The sequence below is a fragment of the Amphiprion ocellaris genome, chromosome 23 (assembly GCF_022539595.1).
Source record: "Amphiprion ocellaris isolate individual 3 ecotype Okinawa chromosome 23, ASM2253959v1, whole genome shotgun sequence".
NCBI lineage: Eukaryota > Metazoa > Chordata > Actinopteri > Pomacentridae > Amphiprion > Amphiprion ocellaris.
The window spans coordinates 2,983,575-3,011,004 of record NC_072788.1 but is presented as its reverse complement, the minus strand read 5'-3'; the positions used below and the strand labels follow the sequence as shown (position 1 = coordinate 3,011,004).

At 39.8% G+C, this 27,430-nt stretch overlaps 1 protein-coding gene across 15 annotated transcripts in view; it reads right to left on the bottom strand.

The window, feature by feature from the left end:
• The window catches only part of ablim2 (actin binding LIM protein family, member 2), a 107,913-nt gene that overhangs the window by 34,505 nt on the left and 45,978 nt on the right, over window positions 1–27,430 (bottom strand). For all 15 annotated transcript variants that reach the window (XR_008600542.1, XR_008600546.1, XR_008600551.1 and 12 more), the window contains exons 3-7: window positions 17,725–17,908; window positions 12,705–12,817; window positions 12,361–12,487; window positions 10,913–11,006; window positions 1,466–1,553 (exon numbers count right to left, since the gene is read on the bottom strand). Coding sequence is in view for 1 of the 15 variants with exons in the window: in XM_055007617.1 (XP_054863592.1) it covers window positions 1,466–1,553; window positions 10,913–11,006; window positions 12,361–12,487; window positions 12,705–12,817; window positions 17,725–17,908 (606 nt within the window). In the remaining 14 variants the exon portion in view is untranslated. The remainder of the gene's footprint in view (window positions 1–1,465; window positions 1,554–10,912; window positions 11,007–12,360; window positions 12,488–12,704; window positions 12,818–17,724; window positions 17,909–27,430) is intronic.

Sequence of the window (27,430 nt, the reverse complement as noted above, 5' to 3'; positions counted from 1 at the left end):
CGTGTGGAGCGGTGACTGCCCTAAAAGTTTACTTCCAGGTAGTTTTCCTTGGAGTTTTTGCACTATGGAGTCTTTTACCGCTGAGAAAGCAGAGATAAACCGCTGAGTGATGTCTTTCTCACTGTTCCCGTCGGATTAAGCTCCGGTTGTATTTTTTTGGAGACTGTTTAAAGTGGATGCTGAACGGCGAGCCAGATTCCAGTGAGCTTCGTAAAGCGAGGAGTGGATCAGCGTGGAGGGTGTGAGACCTGGACTCTGCTTTACAGTGCGGCAAAAGGATACACTCGTCTCTTCTGAAATCCAGCTAAGACATTCTGAACAAAATCATACTACCCGGGTAGATGAACTGAACTGAACTGAACTGAACTGAATACACACGCACACATCACACATTGTCACAGTGTCCGTTTTTTTATTATTATTTTTGTCTATTGTTTTCCAAGTGCACTTGATAGCAAATTGTTATGTTTACTGGTACTATTCTGTTGGGATTAGTACAGAGTTAAACGGTCATTTATCGGATCATTTTGATGGTTTGGTGATCAGTACAATTTAAGGTTTATCATTTTGAAAATAAATGTCAAAGGAAAGCTGTTTAACAAAAAATATTGTCCTCGTCCAACTATCCTTCTTGAGCGAACCTAACGTTACCATTGCCAGAGATAAAGCCCATATACATACACTAAATTGTATTATTTTGTGAGATCAAGTTTCTTAATGTAGTAGTTCATACTCACCCTATTGCTACATTGATTCTACTACGTGTTACATAATGGTATCAGATCTATTAGTTATATCTATTATGGGCTCTTGTACTTTATTACCTTGTTTTTCAACATGATTATTTCATATTTTTCATTTTATTTTCTTCTGTTTTTTGATGTAACATATTTTGAGTTGCACATGCTATATGAATGGTGATAAACAAATAATGTCATTGTCATTAATCTGTGATAAACCTAGAAAAATCTAACATCATTTTCCTGGTTGTTTCAAAATGGCATTATCAAATCCATAAAATAGAACTTGCCTCATCTATTGCAGTGATATTTATTTGCGGTTATGGTGCCAGAAAGCTATTTCCACTACTAAATCAGTTCACCTTAAAGTGACAAAAAGCACTTCAATTGGAGTTGAAGCAAATGGACCACCCGAGGCAAAGCACCAGCTGCTACTTAGTTTGTAATAGTGCCACAGTAACAGTAAATAACATCTCGATGAGTGCATTAGAGTGACTCAGCACACATGCGTATGATTCATTCATGATGAAACAAAGACAGGTGTTGAAGAGGGCAAAGAGAAAGGGAGTGAAGAGAACCACAAATCATCACTAGAAAATTAACTGGTGCTTCTCATTGTCTGATAACAGACAGTCGTGTCTTAGCATTGAATCCTTTGTGGTTGCAGATTACTACTTATTCTGAAAGTCTGGAGGTACAGTAAAAGAAATGAAGGCTGCTTTTACCTTGCAGATACATTTCTTCTCCCTCTGCAAACATCTGCTCACAGCGGGCACAGCGGGCACATGTGGGGTGGTAATGCTTCTCTCCAGCCTGTTGACCAAGAAATAAGAAAAGATTAGAGCAATGTAGCAGGTATGATTGGCTAAATCTCTCAATTTAATGGAAATTGTTAAATCGACATTGCAGTTCTATGCAGTTGGAAGACTTGCAAAAGACACATTCTAATCCAAACAGCAAAGGTGGAGATACAACTTGGATCTCACTTTAGTGGTTATTGTGGTTGTAACTGCAGTCGTTGTCCAAAAAGTAGCATTTCTGTTCACTTAAATTAGCGTAGTAACCCTAAAATGTGTGTTTGAATAAAAACGAACTCTGGCAGTTCAATGAAAACTGGGCTTCTGCTAAGAATCATAGTGTGATACAACCAAAAGTTCCAGAAAATGAGATTATATTCACAACTGTTTCTTTCAACACTATGAATAAACTTTTAAAAGCCACAAATTTACAGCAAGTTTGGCTTTTTGGTGACTAACTATATGGGTCAAGCTCCAAAAACACAACATTTTCCATAATGTAATTCTTATTAAATGTCTAATTAGCACCCTGACTTTCCAAATTCCAACACATTTATGGTAAAACCTCTCCCTTTGTGTTGTTTTCCTCAGGGTCCATGATTGGATTGGAAATGTGTTGTTATTTTGTCATTACACAACCACGAAACAATCCAGAGACATTAGAGTTTGTGTGTCTCCACTTGTTTGAAGGCACATTATTAAGAAATTCATAATTAACTTATTACAAAAACATGAATAGTGAGTCTCTGGAGTGTTGCTGAGACAGCTGTAGTTCAGTCTAGTAACTTTTTTTTCATTGAAGTGCACCAGGTACACAAACCAAGACAATGGTGTGTTTTATGAGTTAGACACAAGGTGGAGCTATTGTGTCGTGAAATGAGTACTGCAGTTTTGTTCAGTTCACAGAAAGGTGCAAGAATAACATGAGAATGAAAGTACAAACTTGACTTTTTGAAAAGACTTGCATGTTCTGAAAGTAAATCTTTGTTCAAATGGCACTTCTGAAAACCAGGGCTTCAAGGGTCCTTTAACTTCCAGCTCACAACATGCAAAGCTTCCTAGAGATCCCCAATAAATCTTCAAAGTGAGTCCACAGTAGCCGACCATTCATCACGGCCTGTGTATTTAGCATGGAGTCGCTATTAGGTGGCTTGACTTTTCGAACCTAACAGACGTGATATGTTATCTGGAGAGTTTGAAGAGGAATCCACAAGGCAGTGCGATGGGAGGGGGTTGTCACAGCGAGGATGGATAGGCTTGTGAAATTGAGTTGGAGGTGCGGTGTGGAATACTACTGGGCCTGTGAAACTGTCAGGAAACTGGGATGTAGAGGCCTTTAGAGGTCAACTCGGTTCCTTGCATTCAAAACCTCGCTGGTTAAAAATGTTGCAGACAGTGTTGGTATATGTTCAGTTTGGGTAGGTTTTCTAGAAGTCCATTATTAGATCAGGTCCAAAATGCTGGATCCAAAGCAACACCTTGAAACTCTACTATTGCGAGCAACTATTAAAGCATGTAGGGGGTAAAGTGGGATATAGATGTCTTTAGGGGTCCTGGCTGGTTAAAAATGTTGCTGACAGTGTTGTAGCTCTCTTTCTTCTGACATCAAGCATCATGGTTGATCTTTAGGTCTTGAGTACATCTGGATTTGGCATTTTTGCTCCTGTTTCTGACATTTACATTCAGGTTGGGTAGGTTTTCCAAGCATTCAGGTGGGTTCAGTGCCTGGCTCAAGTGGAACTCAGAAGGAGTTGTTGCCAAGTTATTCCTGTTCTTTACTAGATTTCTTAACTTGGTTCAGGGATTGAAAAGATCAAATCTGCAGTCTAAATTTCCCTATCTCACCAAAAACCTCTTTATTTTATTAAGTCTTCTATTCTGTTATGTAATCAGCAACTTGCTCAGTTATGATTTTCTCAATCCCAGTTCCCCATTCTGTCTTGTTTTGTGTTGCCACAACAAAAAGAACACAAATTATCACTAGAAACAAGTGGAATTATCTCACACTTGGCAGCTTTTCTAGTTTTAAAACACATATGATTTACAGACTTAATAATAAACTAAACAACTCAAGATGGACGGTTATTGCAATGAACTCATTCTTCTTCTCAGTCTGCTGATCCACTCCTCCCGAAGGCATCACATCTCACTTCAACGGGCGGCCTGATCACGCACAATCCCTCCACTTTGCTGCGTCATTCCACTAGGCAATGATACCAGAAAACAGGACGGTAACACCCTATTTCTTGGATAACACCCTGAGTAATGCTTGTCTGGACTAAATGGACAGCAGATGGGGGGAGGACAGATATGTACCGACCAAAATACACAAGGACACTCCAGGTCCAGGTATTACTGAGAGGAAGAGAAAAGGTCAAAATTGGCAGAGGCTTGTGTATGCCTTGCCAAAAACTTCATATTTGAACTGAATTGAGACAGATAAATAGACAGAGATGGAGAGAAAATAGGAAGTTGACTTAGGAACATTGAGGCCTGGAGATAAAAGGCCGGAACTGGATTGAAATTCAAACATGGAAAGTATGAGAGGCCCGGAAAAGAGATAGCACTGCAATCAAATCCTTCCTTTGTCAGAATCCGGGGCTGCATGAGGGGAAAATTATCATATTCAATGTCCTGCAGGACTGATATGTAAAGGAAGAGGAGGGGCGAACCTGAAAGCTGATGATTTGAGGCTGCAGCTGGTCAGCCAGAGTTGAGGTTTGTGGCTCATGAAGAGTTCGGGGTGAGATAATGGGCACGTTGTGAAAGGATTGGTGGGAATACAAAGAGATGCTGAGCCTTTTCTACCTCTTTATTTACCCAATTACCTACAGACCATATGCTTTCTCAAAATTATCCCCTCTCTAATGCCCTGTCCATCCTCTCAATCTCACAATTGCAGACACCAGTCTGGCGAGGGAAGGGATCCATTTAGAAGATTGGAATAGGTTTTGGTGTGCTGGGCAAAAGCAAAACATGTGACTTGTTTCATGGTCTATTTCAGGCTATAATCAAGTCGAGTGTATCTGAAAACTCTGTGTTTTGAAATGCATCACTACTTATTTGAGCAGAACAGCAATTCAATATACATCTAGTTCAAGTATTTGCAGTAAATTTTCTGTTATATAACACTCAAGCTTCAAGAAATAAAAGAACTTGTGCATATCCTGTGACATCTGACATCTGCATGAATCCAAAAGGTATTCAAAGATGGGGAAAACACATGAATAAAGATGGAAGTCTCAAGTTCAAACCCCAGGTCTTACTTGGGTCCATCTTTATGGTAACTTACGCTCAATGGCTAATCTCCAGATGAGAGAATGTATAAAAGCTCTTCCTACTGACCAATCAGCTCTTTTTGAAGAATATCATCAGCATCAGCTTTACAGTTTTTAGCCTGTAATAAATATATAAATAAAACTTCTCATGTTCGTTTACAATTATAGTTTGCTCTTCTTGTGATAAATACCTAAAGTGTACACAGTGAGATACATGAGAGTCAGCCTATTTATCCCTTTGCATTATGTTTTCATGTTAATTTTTTACTGATCTCTGACCATTTAAGAGTGCAGGGTTGAAGCTGAAGCAACAAAACTGTCCTACATGCCAGAAGAACACAGCTAGGCAACATGTTCATTCAATAGAATATACAGCTGTAATGACGGTAAGATCTACTGATAGTTTGGTAGTGATATCAATTCACACAGTATGCAGTTTATTACAGCTTTCACCTCTTCTTTAGCTGCCACAGCTGAGGCACTTTTAGTCTGTATTATGAGTTTATATTCTTTGTATTTCTCCAATAGTCTCAAACCATGGTTGACTTCCCGAATCGATAACCTCCTTCGTAAGCTTATCCCAGTTGCAGTTGTTAGGTTAACATAACAAAAAGATGTCTTGGGTATGTTGAACGCGCTTCCCAGTACATGGCCCTGGTCAACTGATCAGTTGGTCCGCTGGTATGCTGTCATTCAACCAAATTCTCATTGGTCGGACCATCACTGTGTTACGTTCATAAGGAGAAAAGCTCTACTTCATTAGCTGTCCAAGATTAATCTGCTCAGTTTGTCAGATTTCCCACCGATTTCCTACTACCTGGCACTCTTCACTGAGGTAAACCTACACGCCTACTGTTCCCTGCAGTTTACAGCTGACACTGTGCAGATGGCAAATCATAGGACTGAGACATTACAGCATCTGCTCTCATTTTTTTGACTCACAGATGACTGACATCTTGAAAATAGCAATAAATAAATGCCACAGCAATGAGACACGGAGGAACACGGCTTCAATTCAACTTCCTTCCACCAGGTATTGACTGGATATGTCCCCACGGCACACACTCTTTGATCTCAACCAAATGTCACGGCATTTTGAATGCTCAGTCTCTCGGCTACTCTTTCAAAGTGCTGCGAAGTACAGGTAGAGCGGCTGCAAATGGCCTCTACAGCTTATACACCGAGACAACTCTACGGTGGCCTTTGATTTCAAAGCAACAAAGGACACTGAAAGAGACGGGTCTGTGTTTATTAAGAATGACATCAGCTCTCAGAGGGATTACACTATGGTAAGTATAGCTCACATTTTTATGAGTTTGCATGTAATATAAGCTTTAATATCATAATTTATTAACTGGCTCTGTTTTTTAGTAAACAAACAATGTAGATTTTCATAATCTATACAGTCACACTGCGATAATCAGTGAAACATTGGTTTAAAAATTTTCTTACTTTGGAAACAACAACTTTAACCTACTTCTAACCACTCAAATTTGACAAACCGTGAATGTGATGCGGTTATTATGAATTTAGGCTGTGAATGACTTGTGTGATCCCATAACTCAGTCACTGCCTCACCAATCTGCATATTCAGTTTGGATGAATTCTGGCCACAATCAAGATAAAGAGATGATGCAAGAGGTAAAACAAATTCTACGTTTATCTCATGATGCACACTGGCCCGAAAAGTATCTGTCCAGTCCTCTATCCTGAGAGAGGAAGTAGCTGTAAATACATTTTCTGAGGGTCACAAATGGAATGAAATGGCCCTTTTTGTAATCCTAATTTGATCCAGTCAGGCTAATAACATTTAGAAAATCTAGAAGAGGCATTCATGTGTGTGGGGAGCCAGTGGGGAGTCAGTCATTGCAGCAAATGGACATCCAAAAACACGGAGGCATGAGGAAACCGACAGTGGCCTTTTCAGAATACGCACAATGAGCAAATTTTAAAGGAATTACACTAAAAAGGAGAGCTTAAATAAATTCTTTCAATTGGTGCAATGCAATTACATTCAAAGCTCAATTAAACTAAGAAGTACTATTAAAGCATCTGTTTTAAGTTAGATGTACTTAAATCTCCTAATTCCTCACCAACAGCCATTGCTGCAGCTTCATTTCAGGCAAAGTCGACTTCAAGCTTCCATTTTTTCAAATTAATTATTTGCTTTAAGTGTAAAATGTAACACAAGATGCTAATGGTAAAGGAGCAGTAAACCTAATTTTCACACTTTTGTTGAAATTAGGTTACAGATCTAAAGGGACAAAGTGTAATTGCAATTTGATAAAATCCACAAAACGAAAGATAAGTGAGATTTATGCAGCCATATCTCCTGAAATGGGAGATCAAAACTGGGTAACACTCATGTTGGTTCATGAGAGGAAAGGTGCAACCCAAACTAGAAGACGTTCTTTAATTTCTATCCTATTTGAAGGTAAATTGCAATGTGGTTTATCTCACTTTTTGTTCTCTACTCTGTGTCTTGAAAATAGGTGAAATTGTGCCAGAAATCCTCACTCCGCTCCTAACTGTACAGTAAAAGCCCTGCAGCTCGACAACATTCCTTTTTAGTGTCAGCAAAAACAACCGCTACATCCGTTCAATGAAACCGCCCCATTTTTTTTTCTATTTTTCAAGTAATGAGGTAATAAAAAGGTAAAATTTGCCTGGAACAAACACGACCTCCCTCGTTTTATAGCTACTACTTCTTTCAGTGCTGCTTGACTGACTTTGGCACCTGACAGCCTCACACAATAGGAAATCTGGGTGATGTCATTTGCACACAAACTAAGCGAGACACTGAAATATGCTCTCGTCCCGTTCTCTAATGTTTCTGCTGCTCAGCCGACGCTGGAACCCGATAGGTGTTTATGAAAGCGGAGAACATGAGAGTCCGTCATGTGATGAAAGGAGGCAGAGAAAGTGGGAGAGAGGGATTGTTGTTTGCCGCTATAAAGCTGCTCTGTTGTTCCGAGGTCACGGCGGGAGCGTCCAAGACCCCCCGTCCGAAAAGCTTTTCTTCCTCTCATCCCTCTCCCGACCCAAGGAGAGTATCTTGTGTCCGTTCTCTCCATCGCTGCGGAACAACAGGCTGCTTCAGGAAAACCACATTCCATTTCTACCTGCCTCTCTTCCAATCTGAGCTAATTCTCCCTCATTATCCTTCTTTGGTCTCAAGTTAAGAATTGTGTCTTCAATCCAACAATTCTTAACTAGGCTACATGACTTTTATTTTGAAAGGAATGTAAACTTACTGAAGTTATGTGCCTACAGTGTGTACTGTGCTGCACCATTTACAGCTCCAGGTAGGGCTGGGCGATATGGCCTAAAAAAAAAAAATCTCAGATTTTTTCACAAAAAATCCCGATTCACGATTTATCTGATTTTTTTTTTACCCCCTACCTATTCTCAGCACCCCGGAGTCCAGTCTACTTAATGCAAATGAGCTGCAGCCCTCTCCAGTTAAACACACTGGATCACAGCTGGAAATGTGCTGCATGTGGCATGCTGGTCCGGTTGCAGTGCGTTTCCCACTGCGATCCAGTGTGTTTACCTGGAGAGGGCTGCAGCTCATTTGCATAAAGTAGACTGACTTCTACTTTATGCAAATTGGATGCTGCGTGCGGAGATTCCACGCATTGTGAAACTGTCCTCAAACTTCTAAACTAGGCGTCGGTGACCTAAAACGAGGACAGATTTAGCTGCTGCAGATTATTTCTCACCTCAAATGCTTTAAGAAATACTTTTCGCTGACGTGTTTTTGAAATAAAAGGGAAAGTTTGCGGCCGAGCCGCTGTGTTTATCTGACTTGTCTGCAGGACTGTCCAGCTGAAAGCTCGGTCACATGACCACGTAGCGGCCTGCTGTTGGTCAGTGCTGTCATGTGACCATGTTGTGGTCCGCTAGTGACCACCCGCCGTCCGTGTGATTTTCAGATGTGTGCGTTGCCGTGTGGGAAAATAGCATCTAGTGGACACGTGCCTTTAGATCTGCACCGCTCGCCGCCATGTTGTTTGTGTATCAAGCGCGGGGGGGAGGGGGGCGCACTCTGAACTACGGGAGCCCAGCGGGAAGGCGTTGGTGGCGGATGTTGATGAGACAATCGATTTTCATTAAAACAAATCGACATTAAGTACAAACTCGAATTAATCGATAAAATCAATTTATCGCCCAGCCCTAGCTCCAGGTACTATTTTCTTTCTAGTAGGGATGTCTGATATTGACTTTTTGGTCAATAACCGATATGCCGATATTGTCTAACTCTCAATTTCCGATTCTGATATCAACTGATACAGATGCTGATATATGTGGTACACTTGTTTACACGTTTCACAATGCAGTTTGATGATGTCATCATTTGCGCGGCAAAATCCAGGTATTGTTTTATCAGTTTTCATGATGGGCAAAAAAAAACAAGAAAACGATAACGATATTGACCGATAGTACAGTTTTTATGCCAATATCGGGCATCATCCCTACTTTATAGATTAGGATTTTACATGCAAAACAGAATGAGAAATACATGCAAAACATAATATAATGTAAATGGTATGAAATAGTTAGAGCTAGCTAAGCTTTGACGAACTACTACTTGACCTCCACATTATTCCACCAGTTCTAACCTCATAATAGAGCACGGTGCTCAATGGTGCAATTTTTTGAATATATTTCAAGTAAATTTTGCAGAAATTTTCAAAACACAACTATTGCAACTGAGTTTTCTTGCATTACAGAGTTTCTGCTTTCTGAATCTTAATGCTTCCTTCAGCTCTTGCTACCACTCCAGGCACATCTGCTGGTGTAATGTTGTTATCTAACCATCTTTCAACATGGATGCATCACTATAAGCATTAAAGTCTAAAGTCTTTGAATAAAAGGTTGTGTTCATTTTAAACACGACAGATTACATGAAAGACCAGAACATTGTAGGGAGACATATGGTGATACTGCAAACCCCCCTTGGCAAGAGTTGCATATATGAATCTGCACCATGACACTTCTGACTGATAGCAGCTCTACTAGCATCTCTCATGTGTCTGCATTAGCAAGATGTGATGAATTTTTAATGGTCACTTTGGGGAAACGAGGTCAACAATGAAATCTGTTAAGTGGAAACAAGAATACAGAATAACAGGATGCATTGTGCAAATACATACACAAAAACATTGTGGCTGCTGAAAGATGCACATTGTCGATAAAAGGATCAAAATCAAAGCAAGAAAGGCCGCGAAACCCCGACTTTTAGTCCAGAGTATAGGTAAATCTGCAAAACTGCTGGATCCTATAGTTCCCATAATATAGCCAAGAAACATCTGTCTATACATCCTGCTTTATGCCAGTCTTTTAAAATTTGTGTGCTAAATTGGTTGTAGAAGCTTCTTCTTCGCTCACACTGTTATAGATTCAAGCTTTGACTGCTCCTTTTTTCTACTGATTTTATCTTTCTATACACAAAGCATGCCAATGCACAACCTTGAAAAACGAAACTAACTCATACTAACCGACAAATCTAGTTCTCAAACTTGACAAAAAGACGTTTTACAACTCTTTATACGGGAGCAAATGCATGGAAGAATTAGAGAAGAAACAACAAGAAAACAGATGAAAACATGCAGGCAGTAGCTGATATTTAAAAAGAAGTGAACTAATTTAACACCAACATTACTGTCAGTCGGTTATTTTTCCCGTTACTGTCACAAGGAAAGGTACAGAACCAGGATAAAAGCTGATCTAATCCCATCTAAAATACAGAACCAGGACTTAATGATTTAACTCCTGGGTAAATCAAAATCAAATGAACTCTGAATAAAGGAAACCATGAACCATAAAGTCAAGTTTCACTCATTCAAAATTCATATTTGGAGAAATGGGATCTTCAGCTGAAAACCTATTAAACTCTTTTAATATTCAATCTTCTACTCATCTAATGCAGATTGAAACTGCAATCGAAAAAGTCCATCTATTCATCTATCCATGCATCTGTCTTTATTTTATTTGCCTCCTTGAGTTTTCCTCCCAGCGAACCACATGATGCATGCTAACAGCTCTCACAGAGTGTTTCCTCTAAATGGAAGCCATTAGTGCTAGCTGCATGTACCTCCAGGACTTTCCCAGTGATGTACTTCTTGCAGCTCTCGCACTGGATGCCGAACATGGCGTGGTAGTCCATCTCGCAGTAGGGGATCCCATCCCTGTTGGGGCAATGCAGGACCGACCATCAGATAGACTTAAAGTAGACAGTTTCCAGCAACATTATGATGGCTCTCACTTTTGGATTGTATTTTAACTCCTCTGCAATGCTTTTACACCAATAATATAACTACTACCAATGTTCAGGCAGGTATTGTATTATTACGACACAAGTCTGAGGATGTTAATGCTCTTATGTATGCTCAATGTGTTCAAGATTTTAAGATATTCTGACAAAATGTTGACCAAATTTGCAGTAAACCCCACTGCTATACCGTCTAGACTAGACTTTGCTCTCTAGAACTGAATTATATACACTCAACAAAATGAACAAAAGGTGAAAAAAATAACGTTTGCATCAATCTTTCTGAGTTCTGAAAACTTCTGATGAAATTATGTTCAACCACCAAACTACACTGAGTTGGATGGATTAGCTTTTCCTCTTCAGTCAAATGTATTTTCAATTAACTGTCTTAACTATCTTGAGTTGTCCAGGCATGTTAAAGTAGGTAGAAGAAGGGACTTGAAATCTTAAAGTGAAGAAAAATTAAGTTTGTCGAGTCAATTTCATTAAGTCACCTCAACTTTAATTAATTTTAATTCAACTAAAGTGGAAATTTGAGTTTAAATTGCACACAGTGTGAAGTTGAAACAACTCCCAACATTATGATGTCAACCTAACCAATTGAAATAAAGTTTGCAACTTTAAAAGTTCAAATAAAATCAGCAATTCAGATTTTTTAAAATCTTGCAACCATGTATTTCAGTAGTGGGACTATGTTTGTTGAATTACTTTTGCAGAGAACTGGAATATGCAACTGTGGCTGAACCAAATTCTCATTTCCTGTTATGCAACTCAAATTGACTCAGTGTACTTAACAGCCTGAAAATTTCCAAGTAATGTTACGCAGTGTTATGATATTCTTCAGAGTAGCAAGAACTGAAGAACTAACACCTAACCAAGATGTAAAAGATGTTGAAGATGAGCATCAATTAATAAATTTCCATTTTACTTCTAAGCCCTACAATTGGCAGGTCAAGACTGGAAAATGTGGGTGTCATATGTTTGCAATCTTTTCCTGAATACAGGGAGACAAAACAGGCTCCAACATGATGAAATAGAACACAGATATTTCTCTTTTTACTGGATTTAGTCTTATCTATGGGGCCACCATATACATAAATGGTGTATCTAATGTCAGACATTAGGTAATTAAGGGAAAATCGCTTAACCGTAGAAAACCAGACACATTGTACAATTCTGTCATTGTTTTTATAGGTTCTCGAAAGACAAGGTCAACTTACAGCAATAATGAAGTACTAAATCTTCAACTGTGTCTTTCCCGACTGACTTACTTGCTGATGTACTCGGCGTTGAGCACCTTGTTGCAGACTTTACACTTGAAGCAGCCCAGGTGCCAGTGCTTGTCCAGCGCTACAAGAGACTGTTCATTCTTAAACTCCTTCCCACAGCCGCAGCAGTCTGCACAGACAGACACATGCAGGGCATTTAGCTGTTATTTGAAGAGAAATTATCCTGAAGTTCTCCTGATTTAAGTGAGCAAAAGGACAAAAGAAACGTTTTCCATGAGGGGAATAACACAATTAAAGATAGTGCCAGTTTGATGGATGGAACCAACATTTTGAAGTTTACTTCTGATGTGATTTATGCTTTCAAAGAGAGAGAAAAGACGACTGACTGTGGACAGCCTGTATGGGCGCAGGGCTGTTGGCAGGGAGAGGCTGGGTACACTTTTGGCAGATACACTCCTTCCCGTTAAATGTCACTCGGTCACCGGCTGGGAACGGCTGTCTGCAAACAAATAGAAAACAGATAGAACATCAGATGATGGATGCGACTGATACTGTACAGCTGGTGCTCAATGTTCCCAAAAGACATTTACTCCTCTGAAGGAGGATTGAAACCATTATGGGGCATAAAAGCTTTGCTACAACGCCATATAAAGCCATGTGAAGTGGCTTAGCGGCAGTTTAAGGCAGACCTAAACTCTTCCCACAACTGAATAAATCCGACGTGAAGTATTAATGCTTCGATGACTATCAGCTGTCCAACTTATCATGAGAGAACATTTACTGGACGTTTTTGCTAAAGGCCAGACTGTGTCAAAACCTTTGAGAAATGCTAAACAGGACTCCAGCCAGAAGTTCTCCAGTGGAACTCTGTCAATGACATTTTTGGAAAACCACCAAATAGTTGGGTATCTAATGTAAAATATTCAGATTTTTTTGATTTATTACATTGAACATTGTCTTGATTAATTCTCCTGAAGGCTAGTTCAGGAACTTTCCATATTTTCAGGAGTATATTTGTAGTTCTCAATGAGAAAAAGTCAAAGCTTAATCCTTCTTTATGTCATTTCATAGAGATATAGGTGTTTAGTGAAAACAAGTCTTAAGATATCTATACAATACAACAAGGATGTGGTCTTCGTATGACTTTATAGTAAGGCCTGGTTGAAATAAGCTGTAAATAACTTGCTTTTTTAAAATAGAATTTGGATATTATCATTTATCTACTGCAAAACGTACCTATTTTTATTCACTGTGGATGTCAGCTGTTTGCTACCCAACCATAATACCAAGATGTTCATATACAGATACTGAAACAGAACCTCTTCGGCATACAGATGAAAAATTGCATCTATTTAACACTGTCTTGCAGTACCTCCAATTTCACGATAGCTTTCCCCCAACTGATCCTCCAGCTCTCTCTTTCAGACCAAGTTCAACAATTTTCTGAAGGTATTTGACCTGTAGTACTTTTTTCTAAAGATGTTTGACCAAAAAAAAAACCTCAAAAAACAAACTCATATTGCTCATTATTTGTTTTTTGTCATTTTCAGTGTCGCAAAAACGCAACAATCAATTTGCGACCACATCCATACTCATAAGTGAATTTATCTTTTGTACTACTTAAACCATTTGTAATGTATAAATATAAACTATAGATTAGAGGGTTAAGTTGGAGGGTTAAGTAGGATTAACCCCAAACACAGAACACGTTATTAGAACACCTTGTGTCAAATACAATACAATTTTCACAAATTTTCTTACGTTTTGTTTACGTCTGAATGTCAGCTAATCCCTACATCCAGGTTGCAACAACTGGTGGAAATCCTGAAACTATTGTTGTCAGCTCTGTGTCTTTTCTTGGTGGCAGCATCTAGTGGGCAACTTGGGACAACAGCTTCACTTGCAAGCCAGAATCTTTTTTGAGACTAATTCCATTACGCTGCTAGAGAGACGTTACAATAAAACAATTTTAATGTCTGCTGGCTGTTTCTGTGCACGCTGCTTTAACACAGCTGCTGTCACCAAGTCAAGTACAGAAGGAATGATACTTCCTTGGCAGAGCGGGACTCTGACTAGCCGCCACGTGCTGCTTCCTACAGCATGGAAATGAGATATTAGAGCTGCTGTCACACTGTCACAGCCAGATAGTGAGGGAGGAATACATCCAGGCAGGCATTAGACGTGTAGAAACAGCAAAACAATGAAGTTTTTAAGGTTCTTGCTTCCAGTTTTCAGCTTAGTGTTTTTGCTTTTTAACTGCATGTGCAACCCTGTTATCATACCTTTATAATACTTTAGGTTATAACATATAAATGTCCTGTTTTACTACTACTTGTTTCTATTCTAGGCCAATCGCTACATGTATCATTGCAGTTGCAGGTAATGGTGACGTATACACACAGAAAACACAAAGAAACCCAGACAGAGAGAATGAAAAATGCAGCCATATTACTGAATTATTGATGATCAATACAGCGCTGCCACTGTGACACACACACACACACACACACACACACACACACACACACACACACACACATACACACACATATCTCTCTTCCCCCCTCAACCCTATTTTTATATCGCTCATAATCAGCCCATGTGTTTTGCCGCCACAAAAGCGATATTTGTTACGAGAGAAGCGCAGGAGTTAGACGATCACATTACGAAACCTCAAATGCCACACTGGAACATTGTGATCTCAGGTTCGGGATCGCCAAAGTATGATAAGAGAAGCATGCGTGCACACACACACACACATATGTACTAGAAAACCCACCCCCGTTCAAAAGACATTTAACACTAGCTGTGGGAATGGGCTAAGTAGCCACACTGACTGACCACACACTTAAAATTCCAGCCTGAGAGGGGCTCCCATTACCTTTCTAGGCCTGAGAAACAACACCGCTATCACACCAGCAGATATGCACACGCTGCACGCACATGGCTTGGAACAGGTGAGGACGACTGTGTGACGTGCAGCGCCACGTGTCTTCATGTGCTTTGCTATATTTGTATGTGCATGCAGCTTTATGTGTGTAAATGACACCTTACTGTACTCCGCAGGAGGAGATTTGTTGTTGGTTATAAAGAAAACACACAGAGCTGACGAAATATCTCCCTCTGAAAGGACAGTTTTGTATTCAGAGCTGCTTTAGTTATGGGAATGCATGATTCTGAAACATTATCCGGTTGTTTCTACATTTCTAAATCACGTTTGAATATGCTGATGACCTTGTGTGACCTTCAAACCGCAGCTTCGAACCCAAGTAAGGGTTAAAAGCATGTGATCAAAAATGCATTATAGATAGAGGAACTAACCTGGATATGTGCATGTATTAAACAAGTGAAGTCTAGAGATCATTTTCTATGGTGAAGCTTTAAATTTGTGCCAAAATAACACGTCAAACACCATATAACGAAGAAAATTTCAATCTGACACAAGATCAGCTGCTCCTGACTAGTTTTTAACTGTTCCACTGAACTTTTGAAAGGTTTGGAAGCAGAAAAATGGGTTCAAAGTTTTGTCTTTTCAAGAATGGTCTAACATTCCACTGTAACGCTATATTTGGGTTGTGGGTTAGACCAGTGGTTCCCCCCCCCCCCCCCCCTCCCCCCCCCATCGCGGCGCCTGGATTTTTTGAAACAAAGTAAATCAAAAGCGGCAGCTGACCATCTCCGCATCATGCAAGACAGAGAATACATGTGCAACGTTGCGTTTTTAACAGACATTTTCTCCCATTTGAATACACTTAATCTCCAGCTGCAAGGAAAAGAAAAATCAGTGGGGGATTTGGTGGAAAAACTTGATGCCTTTGGGAACAAACTTGATCTGTTCCATGCAGATTTGTTGTCAGAGAGGCTGCTGCACTTCAACACACTGAAGACGGTGGGAGAAAGCAACGTTACAGACAAGATGAAGACATTCATCACACAATTAAAAGACAACTTCTCTGCTAGATTCCATGACTTTTTCATTTCCAGGGATGTCATTGGATTTGTGCGTGACCCATTCACCATCAGCCCAAGTGGAGAATTCTCCACAAACGCGGTGAAAATGATGCTGTTGGACGAGGCGTTCATTCAGAGCGAGCTGGCTGAAATCCAGGCTGCTCTCCATGGTGCTGAAAGCCTGACCGCATTCTGGGTGTCTTGTCCCGAGGACTATGGCACATTGAAGACGCTGGCTATGTCTGTGCTCACCATGTTGGGTTCAACCTACACCTGCGAGGCTGCGTTCTCCAAGATGAACTCGATAAAAACACACGAGAGGAACCGACTGTCAAACCAGTCTTTGGAGGACTGTTTGCACATAAGTCTGACAGCGGCCAAGCCTGATGTGAAAAAGTTGGTGTCAGAGGGGAAATGTAACTTCAGCCATTAAGCAGTGTGAGGAGCCCATTTCAGCCTTGTGATCTGAAATCGCTATAGCCCACTTAACGTTTATTTATTATTTGTGACCTGTTTTGTTCTGGTACCAGGTTAGTATTTATTTACCATGCTATTTTAAGTTATGCCAGTTGGTTTTTCCTCCTTTTTTTGTCCTGAGAAGTCTACTAGTTTGAAGCTTGCTGTTGAGACTTTGAAATAAAAAACAAATGTTAAGTAAGGGCATGAGGAAAAGTTATGTTAAAAAAAAAAGAACTGTGTGAAACAATAAATGTTAAACAGTGCAGCGAGTCTGTCCTCATTTGGGAATGTAGCCTAAATAGAGTCATAAATGGTGGGGATTACTGATAGTTAAGAGTCTCAGTTATTGTTGTTTTCAGTTGCTTTAATAGTGTGGATCACATGATATTTTCTCTTTGATCCTCACAATTTTGGAATCCAGTCGCAGGCTGGATTGGACGGTTCGGCGGGCCGGATTCGGCCCGCGGGCCGCCAGTTGATGATCACTGCTCTAAGGCTATTACAGTCACCAGATCTCAACCTAACTAAACACCTACAGGAGATTTTGTACCAACATGTTGGACAGTGTTCTCCACCACCATCATCATAACACCAGATGTTGGGGTATCTTCTGAAAGAATGGTGCTTCATCCCTCTTGAAGACTTCCATAAACTTGGGGAATTAAATTGCATTGAAGCTGTCAGCCAAAATGTGGTGACCCAATATGTCACTAAGATGCTGGTTTCTCCTGCAAGGTATCATAAGTCTGTATGTCAGCATACTGAGGTAAATGAAGTTTATCCTTCAAATTTAAAATATATTTCACACCTGAATCCCAATGGAAAGGTGCATCCACCCATAGAAACGTGTTTTTTTAAATTTAAGATTTGCATTGCAGGCATTGTTTCAGACTGTTGTGGTAAAAAGGAAGGAAAAGCATTCGATTTCACCTCAACTTTGGTGAAAGTATAGAGTTAAGTAGCTGCTGCTTTGTGTTAAAAGAAACAAATTCTTACTTGCACGAGGCGCAGACGAAGCAGCGGGGATGGTAGGTCTTGCCCAGAGCCGACACCACCTCGCCCTCGATGAAGTCCTGGCAGCTGAAGCAGCGAGTCCCATACAGCCGCTGGTAGTCCAGAGTACAGATGTATTCGCCTTGCCGCACAAAGAAGCCTCCCTGGGCCAGTTCAGAACCACACACTGGAAAAGGGGAAGGTGAAAAAGAAGAGCGGTAGATTAGACAAAACTTATGAATAAATAAATCCTTCAAAATGTGTGTGACTTCAAGAAAATTCCATGTAAAATGTGAGAGAAACAGGTTTGTTGTCCCTGTTGTTTTGGTTATGTCCTCTCTAAATGCACCTATGTGAGCACATGATGTACTGTATGTAGGTTATTTTATTCCTTGAAGGCACTGTTTGCTCACTCTTGCCAAAATCTTAGTCAGTTTTACAAGGAAGTCACCTTGGGTGGTTTTTATTCAGCAGATTGGCTTTGTAAAAGTGGTAGAATGCCTTGTCTTCCTAATCCCTTAAGCCGCTACGCTACTCTTTGAAACTGCCACCTAATAAAAGCTTCTGAAATTCAGTCAGCAGCAGCTAAACAACTTTGAAAAATGAACAATCTTAAGCATCCGTGAACAAGAGATAATTGTCAAAGTCTGGAGAAACACAATAAGATTCTTTGTCTCCATCCCCACACTACAGTGAGGTCATAAAAAGACTAGAAAAATGTAAATTTTTGCTTCAAAACTGTAAATTAAAGAGTAAAAACAGCTTTATAACAATGACCTGATGCTACTAAATGCATTCTCAAACAGTAATACCAAACAACATCCATTTTAGTCGCTGTAGTCATTGTCCTTGGCAGCCTTTCATTGAATGTGCCACATTCTGCTACCTTTGAAAAATACTTCCAGTTGTGTTTTTAATATAAGATCCAGCCTGGTGCCGGTACAGGAGCCTCCAGGGTGGGAAGGTTTTTAAGTTGTTGTGCTTTTGTCTTTATTGGTACAGGCAGGTACAGCACTGACAGGCACGTAATACGGGCAAAGTGAGAAGTGGAATGATGTGAAGCCTGAACTGTAGAATAGATGGAAAAAAACCCTAAGGGAGTAGGTGTGTTAAAACTTTTGACTGGTCCTGTACAAAAAGTATTATCTAAAGCATGTTTTGCACTCTGTTACTATGACTACCTGAGCACAAAATCTCCAGAAACAGAAACATATAAACAAAAACCTACGTAAAATATATACATTCATGGTAAAAGAAGCAAAAGGAAGAGGAGGTATTGTGGTAAGCAGAGCCAGTCTGACACGTCTGATTGTTTGCTTTAATGGTCAATAACATCACATGAGAACAGGCGTGTTATTCGCATGTGTAAATACCTCACAGTGTCTGTCTGACTGGCTTTTAACAAAGCATGACAGGATCACTACACGGTAACTATAGCGACTGTCTGACATCACCCGATCTGCCACACCCTCGGAGGGGGGAAACCTCGCTTTATTTTCCCACTCCTTTAGCAAAAACAAAACCTTCCCGTCTTTCCGCTTTCATTCTTTCTTTGTGGAAAGAGCAACATCAAAGATAAATGAGAGATGCTGATTGGTGCGGTGCCCTGATACTGCTCAGTGAACTTTTGGCACACACCTAAACACATAAATGTGCAGAGTTGTGTAGAGGTGTGAGGTATCCCACTCATATTTGCAGCAATGTACGACGGTATGATGTGACATGTAGAAAATGTGCGTGAAATCAGTGCTGGTGGTCTTCCTAGCCCTCATCAAAGTCTCTTTATTGATGTCCACTTCACTGGCAGTCGGCTCAAACCAATAAAAAAGATCCAACCAGCTCCACAACCCTTCCCAAGCTGCTCTCCATTGAAAACATTCACTTTGTGTCTCACAATCACTACAGGTTCAGTGAAATTAAACACCAAATACTCATTTATTATGCGTTTCAGTGTGTTTATAGAATATAAAACAGCTCCAACTTGGAGGATTTAGGCTCCTTTCAGAAGAAGCTGTAATGTTGCACAACTCCCTAAATGCATATCCAGCTCATGGCAACTGAGATTAAAGGGATTTAAAAATGACTGATGTAGTAGAAGAAGCACAGTTTACAAGTTCTGTGATGTTTTTTCTTCTGTCACATATCCAAAGTGAAACTACAACAGTTCACACTTTCCTACTCGTTGCGTAACATTCCAACTCTCCCACCCTTTTATCCCCTTGTAAAAACTTTGACCGACATGCTGGACAACCTTTGTCCAGCATTTGCGCAATTTCACTTTTTTATCAAGCCCTACCAGGGCTTACGGCGCGGCGCTAATAAAACAACCACAACAATACGAGCAGGAATGTTTTCACAGGAAGTGGACGAAATACTTTCCAGCGGCTGCTACCGGCTCGCTTACATCCGGTTCAGATGTCTGGCAAACCTGTCTAGAATGAGATAATGCTCAGGGGCTGATGGAGTAAACACCAGCAGATGGGAGAGCTGAGAGGATGGATGGATGAGATACACCCAGAAATAATAGGATTCCTAAAGAGCTCTGTTATATGAGTTGGAATGAAAGACAAAATGTGAAACTCAAGATGGTTTCCAGTTATAAAGACCTCTTCAAAGCAACACAACTCTCCATTTGAGCATAATTGCTTCTCAAGGTCTCTTTACAATGATGGCAAACCGAAAAGGCATAAAGAGGTGAAGTCTGGCTCGATATAGAACCCTGCTGATAACAGTGTGGTTGGACTAGAACAATTCTAGGCCATAATTTAAGTAACAATCAAGCTGTATTTTAGAGACAAATAACAATAAGGATTTAAAATTTGACTTGGACTTAGCGACTGTGAGACTTGGCTTAATTAAGACTTTACCGTTTTAAGACTTGATTTAACTTCTCTCAAATTGCTTGAGACTTGTACAAGACTTAAGACTTGACTTGAGACATCGGAGAGACTCGAGACTTACTTTGAACTTCTCAAGTGCCTTGAGAGTGACTTTCACTTGAGGCTTGAGACATGAATTAACACTTTACTTGAACATGTTTCAAGACACTTTCTGACAGTCTTGAGATAGTTTCTGACAGTCTTGAGATGTGGGACAGACATTAACCGAAAGACTTAAAATGTCTCTTGAGATTTGCCTCGATTGACTTGGGATTTGACTTAAACTTAACTCGAAGTTTGCTGTAACAGATTTGAAACATGACTTTGGACTCACTCCAGTGAGATGAACAAAAGGCCAACTAATTAATTAGTTTATGTTCTTTTAGGATTTTTTGAGACTTTCTTGCCCCTTGATATTAACTTATTTAGATTTACTTGAGAGGATTATCATGAAACTAGAGTCTCTGACAGACTTTAATGCACTTGAGCTTTAACTCAGCATGACATCAAACTTGTCCAAAAAGAATCAAAACCAACTCTGCTGCACAGAAAGAGACAGGAAGACTTATGGAGACTGAAATCCTCCCTCAGAGCCCTGAATGCTGTTTCCTATCAGTTTCAATCCCTGTATATTTATACCTGCGCTGCCAGTCGGCACTCAGACTCCTTTCCTTACTGTATTAGAACTTATCTGTTTAAGCAGCTCATCATTTGAGTACAACTTGGTCCACGTTCATCATTTATAGCTCTACCCGAAAGCATTACATCCTTCTAAAAGCGATGGCAAACCTCCCATCATTTTACATTATTCGTTTCGTCTGCATACTGGAGAGAAGTTACTTGCGAACTAGCCTCTAATGCAGATCAAAAAGTTTGTGCCAGAGTGCATTACATAAGGAGAGGAAGACAGAAGATGTTTTTTTTTTTCAGTCTTGTCCCTCATTGCTAATGGAAATTGTCAAGGTTGTCTTCCTCTCATCCCTTTCTCATAGCTTTCATCTTTCCTATCCATCAATCCCTAATCCCTCTTTCACATGGGATGTGTGTGTTAAAAGGCAGCAAGAGGCTGAAGAAATGAAACAGAGCCGGATATGAAAGTCGGTAAACTGGGTTTAATCGAGCCGCGAGTGAAGTTCCCTTTCAAATATTCCCTAACAGAAATACCAGAGTTTGGAAAACAATTTATTCTTATAATCAATTATGTTGGTTTCTCTAATCTAAAGTTTATTGTATAAACCTGTGAACATAAAAGCTTCAGGGAAGACATTAATAAGACTAAAAAGGTACATTTTGGCAACAAACATCTAATTAATAACTTTAAAAATATATATATATATATATATATATATATATATATGCAGCTTAGATCTATTTTTACTTTTTTTCTGGGTCCATTCCAGATAAATTCAGCATTACAGTTCTTTATTACCTGCTTCTCCACAGACGCCAACAAGTGGTTAGAACATACTGAAAGATTGCTAGATTACAACAAATCCTGTTTTGCAACTCTACAACATGTCTGAAAAGTAACAATTAATGGAAAACTGTGGTAAGGATAGCACGCTAGGCTAACTAACCCCCATTTTCTGAGCTGAATGCAAACAGTACAGGTCTTTCCACATGTTAAATGCTGAAAAGGAACAGATGTTTCAAATTGCTAGCTGAAGCAACCCTAGTTGTAAGCAAGCGGCAACCTCCATGGCTGAAAAATGAAGCTGAAGTGCCAAAATCTGCAGTTCCTCAAATGGCTACTTGAGGCTGACCTTAAAAGCGACTCAATCCCCATAGAGCCCCTTGTTAAAATACACAACTTTATAGCACAAATGAACATATTTACAACCTGGTACATAAACAGTTCTGGTGTCTATGGATAATTTTCCTGATAATGATATCTATATCGGGGTGAGTTTTAATATATCTCACCTCTTCAAGTTGTATTAAGGCTTTTAAAATATGCAAAATTGAAGTTGTGGCCACTTTGAGTGACAGATTCCTCCATCTTTATAAGTAGTTGATGATTGTGACATAAAGTATCATAAAAGTAAAACATTTGTAGTAAAACAGGGCTGTTGCATGGTCCATACTCTAAAGTATTTATTAGCATCTTTAATGTGCTCTTAAAGCTCCTGAATATGAGTAAACTGAAACTTAGGCCGCTTCCTTGAATATGCCCAAGAATTGTTTCATTTTATCTCTTCAAAAATGCAAAAATCAAACATAAAAGTCTTTAAAAAGAGCCCACATTTTTTATGTTTTGGTGCATGGAAGACTTTTCCACTTTCACTTGACTATCACACTAGCAACTAATATTAATATTTATATTGAGAAAAGAAGCTTGAAATTAACTAACAATTCAACGAAAACAAAAAAGTATCGAAGTCAGCCTTGACCCCTACTCCAAATTCAACTCAATGTTGTGTTCAAGCACTGATTTCATCATGTCCAAACCATTCCGTCTCCATGGCAACACAGGGTGTTAGTGGATGTGTGTGTTCACTCTGTGGATGAGGTCATGATGCAGTTAATTAGTCATTCTGTCCAGAGACTTTGCTGAGAAGAGCAGAACATGTTGGGGGCTACGTGCCTTTAGCAAGATAAACCTCCGACGGACGCCAAGAGGGTTTGACCTTTTGAACTCGGGGTGTGTGGTCGTAGGGAGGGTGTGCATGAATACATAAGTGCATGTTTGTTGGGTCCTTTAAGGGCACTAACCCTTAACTTTTGGTCACCCAGAAGCATGGAAAGCGTAACTTCAACTCCCCTCTAATTCTACATAATCAGAAGCAATAATGGAGCTAACAGGACTACTAGTTCTTCTCAGGTTGTTGATGTTAAGTGGGTATAAAGGTTACACTGCAGTAGGAACATGATTACAGCCTTTTCCAAGGCTGAAGTGCAGATTACTCCACAGGAAACTGATTACTTCCATCTCCAAAGGCTTATCTCATGCACTGTGAAGCCACTTACATAATGTGAATGTACTCAGAGGCTCTCGGAGGAATTCAGTGTGTTGTTGAATCTGCTTCCTCCACACTGGAGGATCTCAGGGCCCAGTCTGCTCTGCTTTTCCTTGAATTCAGCACGCAGAATGAGCGAGGAAGTTACATGCTTGAATGGATGGATGTGCGACAAATTCGCCCTGTTGTGGTCCATAAATAAAAGATCTGTTTTACTCGTGCTCAAACAAGGTCTACGGAGAATAAAGTGACAGACTCAAAGGTTTGGAAAAGATGTGAGGAATCGAGTGGTGTAAAAATGAAATGAATAATCCAAATATGGCCCAACCCACAAGTAGTAAATCAAACTGAACATTCACAGTTGAATCTGGTTGAAATTCACATGCATTCTTTTAAGGGTTTAAAGATGTTATGTTAAATTGCAAACAATTTTGTGCTCACTTATACAAAATTGTTACTATGCTCACTTTTACATTGTGTGTGTTGGTTGCTCAGAGTAACCGTCCACCGAGAAGGAAGAGGAAACAGGATGTATCTCCCCACAAATGATCTAAATATCATGTAAAACAGATGTAATTCGGTCTAACCTAATCTAAGCAGCACAGATTGGAGAAAGTACTTGGACACATCTGAGGAGGTTTGTCCAGTTTGTGTGTGTGTCACTGAAATAAATAGACAAGATGTATCTTTATAACACACCACACTCCCAGAAGTCCTATCTACTGACATGATAAGGGGGTCATACAAAATATATGTGCTGCGTCGTTACATGAGGGTGACCTTGCCTCTGCCTCATGTTTCACAATGAGCTAAAGGGTGTGTGTGTGTGTGTGTGTGTGTGTGTGTGTGTGAGTGTAGGGTTAAATATACATGTGCTATGTGTTTTCTGCTATGAATGCGCGACCTTGACTCATGTTTTACAATGACTCACCATCAATGTGGAGTGTGAGCCGATGGTGGGATGGTTCAGGGTGTGGGTGGGCCGCTGTCGTGCACGAGTCAATTTCACGACCTTGACTGTTGCGTCTTCAACCTGCTGGTGTTGATTTGCCCAGCTAATGGGACCATACTAAAATTAAAATCCAACATCACCTGCCTTGAATGTCTGTGGAATGTTTTAATGGAAGCAGCATCGCTGGAAGCCTGATCCAATTTCCTTACAACATGGGACAATTATGTGAATCTTAGATCTGGAATTGATCCTTTTGACAAGTTAAATGCATTCATAAATGCAGTGAAATAGATTGCGAGCAGGCATCTACTGTAATGAGGCAACAGGAAGATGAGGCCTGTTTATTGTCAAATGTTTGTCTTATTCTGAGGTAAACATGACTATGATCATCTTTTGGAAGGCTTAGTAACAAGAAGGAGGATATAGAATCACATGAATTCCTAAAATGCCAAAGATAGCACTGATAAAGGCTTCTTCCTACTATTTTCTGATCCCCTACTCAAGTAGAAGTACTAATACCAGAGGTTTAAAATCCTACATTCAGAGTCTTACTTAGGTAAACAGTAGGTAGTAAAACGTCTACTGGATATTAAAATACAGCCACAAACTTCAGTCAATTTTTGATGCTGATGCAACAATGTGTAGGCAGCAATGTACTGTTAATGTTAAGGTCTTAATCTAGAAGGTAACTAGTACAAAGTAATGCATTTCTGTGATCACATTATATTTGTCTTGTGGTTTCAGCATGACCAATATCAACTTTTCAAGAGGATAGTTCTATTCATACTACTATAGGTACACATTGGTCTGATATGTAGAAGTTCTCATTGCCCTTCTGTGTAAAAGATGCCACAGTGATGACAACACACTTGCTTCACACCATAGAGGTAAATAGTTGTGAAATAAAACACTCACATGAGCCATATGTAGACTGCAGCATGTTTAACTGCTTCCAGCACTCTTTATACACGTGTGTGTGTGTGTGTGTGTGAGGTCAGCATCCATGGCCCGATGAGAAAACAACACTCCCCCCCTTTGGCTCTGTTCTGGTCAGCCGGCTTCCAAGAAATACACGATCCAATAGCCCACACCCTACTGAGAACATCGCAACCATCTGCTATTGTAACACCACCGATCCGACCAGCAGGACCTCAACATGTGGCCAGCAGCATCTGTTTACTTCCAGGAAGAAGCACGGTCTGCCTAGGTAGTTGTGCAAAAACAATACAATGCCATAAATCTGTCAAAACACACTGAGTCAAAGCTGTAATTTCACATAAAACACAGGAAACACCATTGTCATAGTCTCCTCACTGACTGTACTGACTGTTTGTTGTCGTCTATGTTCATCTAAATACAGACGTCTGCAGGCAATTTGTTTTTTTCATTTGACTGAAGATACACTTACCAATAAGTTTAAAGACTTTCAGCTATGTCTGGTTTTAATCATTGGATGGAGTTTGCTCAGTTTCCATGGAACTATTGGCTTTAAAGTTCAGATTGTCGCTTTGGACTTGGATACAGTGTTCAAATAACTGTTTTAAATTCACAATTAGACTGATATTGGACACTGAATGTGGACATACAGTAGCCACTACTGTAAACTAACACTTGGTTAAACCCGCGACACCCAAGCGGTGACACATTAAAGTCACTTTACTAGTCACAGGAAGTAGTACTTAGCCTTTGCCAACAGCTGTATAATGTCATTTGAGACTCTGGAAGAGCTTTGTCAAGTGCAAAAGCAACCCGGAGGAGTAATATCATTAACAAAATATAGAAAACAGAGGTATTAAATGGTCATTTAGTCAGTTATTTTCAGTTTCACACTAGCAGGCATGAAAAGTAATGATATCACTGGTGGAAAAATATTAAAAAGAATTAAAAGAATTTGTTTTCAAGGGATACTAGAGGTGATAGTGGGTATTCTTCACTTATTTTGTCACAATTTGCCCCCATAATGGCATTATTATCAAAAGAAGCCTGTTTGTATGATGGTAACACAGCACCTCAGTTCCAGGTTTAGTGCAGAACAGCAGTTTCTTTGAAAATGGAGGGTTTTGGTGAGAATAGCTCTACAAATGAAGATCTACTTGAAGCTAAGGACAAGTAGAGATGAAGTTTTGTGCAACATGTTATGTAGTAGCTCATTTAAATGATAAGATAGCAACCTTCATCGTCGATCAACGAAAAGTTTGGGGTCACCCAGACAATTTCATGTTCTCCATGAAAACTCCCACTTTTATCCATGTGCTAACATAACTGCACAAGGGTTTTCTAATCATCAATGAGCCTTTCAACACCATTAGCTAACACAATGTAGCATTAGAACACAGGAGTGATGGTTGCTGGAAATGTTCCTCTGTATCCCTATGGAGATATTCCATTAAAAATCAGCTGTTTCCAGCTACAATAGTCATTTACCACATTAACAATGTCTAGACTGGATTTCTGATTCGTTTAATGTCATCTTCATTGACAAAAAAATATTTTCTTCAAAGATAAGGACATTTCTAAGTGACCCTAAACTTTTCAACGGTAGCGTATTAAGCGTCTAAAGAAGTGCACATGTAGAGTTCCAGGACAAATTTCCAACTTGAATCCAGACTCTTGTGAAAAATGTTGCATTTCAGGAAAGCCAGATGGTCGGAGGTGTTCCACATGAAAATCTCCCACATAAATGCAGCAGATGCCTCATCTGTCCATCCACGCCCAACCACAAAACAGTGAGGAGGTGTTCACTTTGAGACACAACTAATTTTAATGATTACTGTGATGACTAGTGTGGGTTTGTTAAATAGGAGTTAAGGATTATTCATTTTAGGATTGCAATGATGAGTATTTTGCTTTCAAGACACTAGATCCGGCTAAAGGTGAGGTTGATGTATGATTCCTTTCAACCTAGTGTTCTCACATAACTT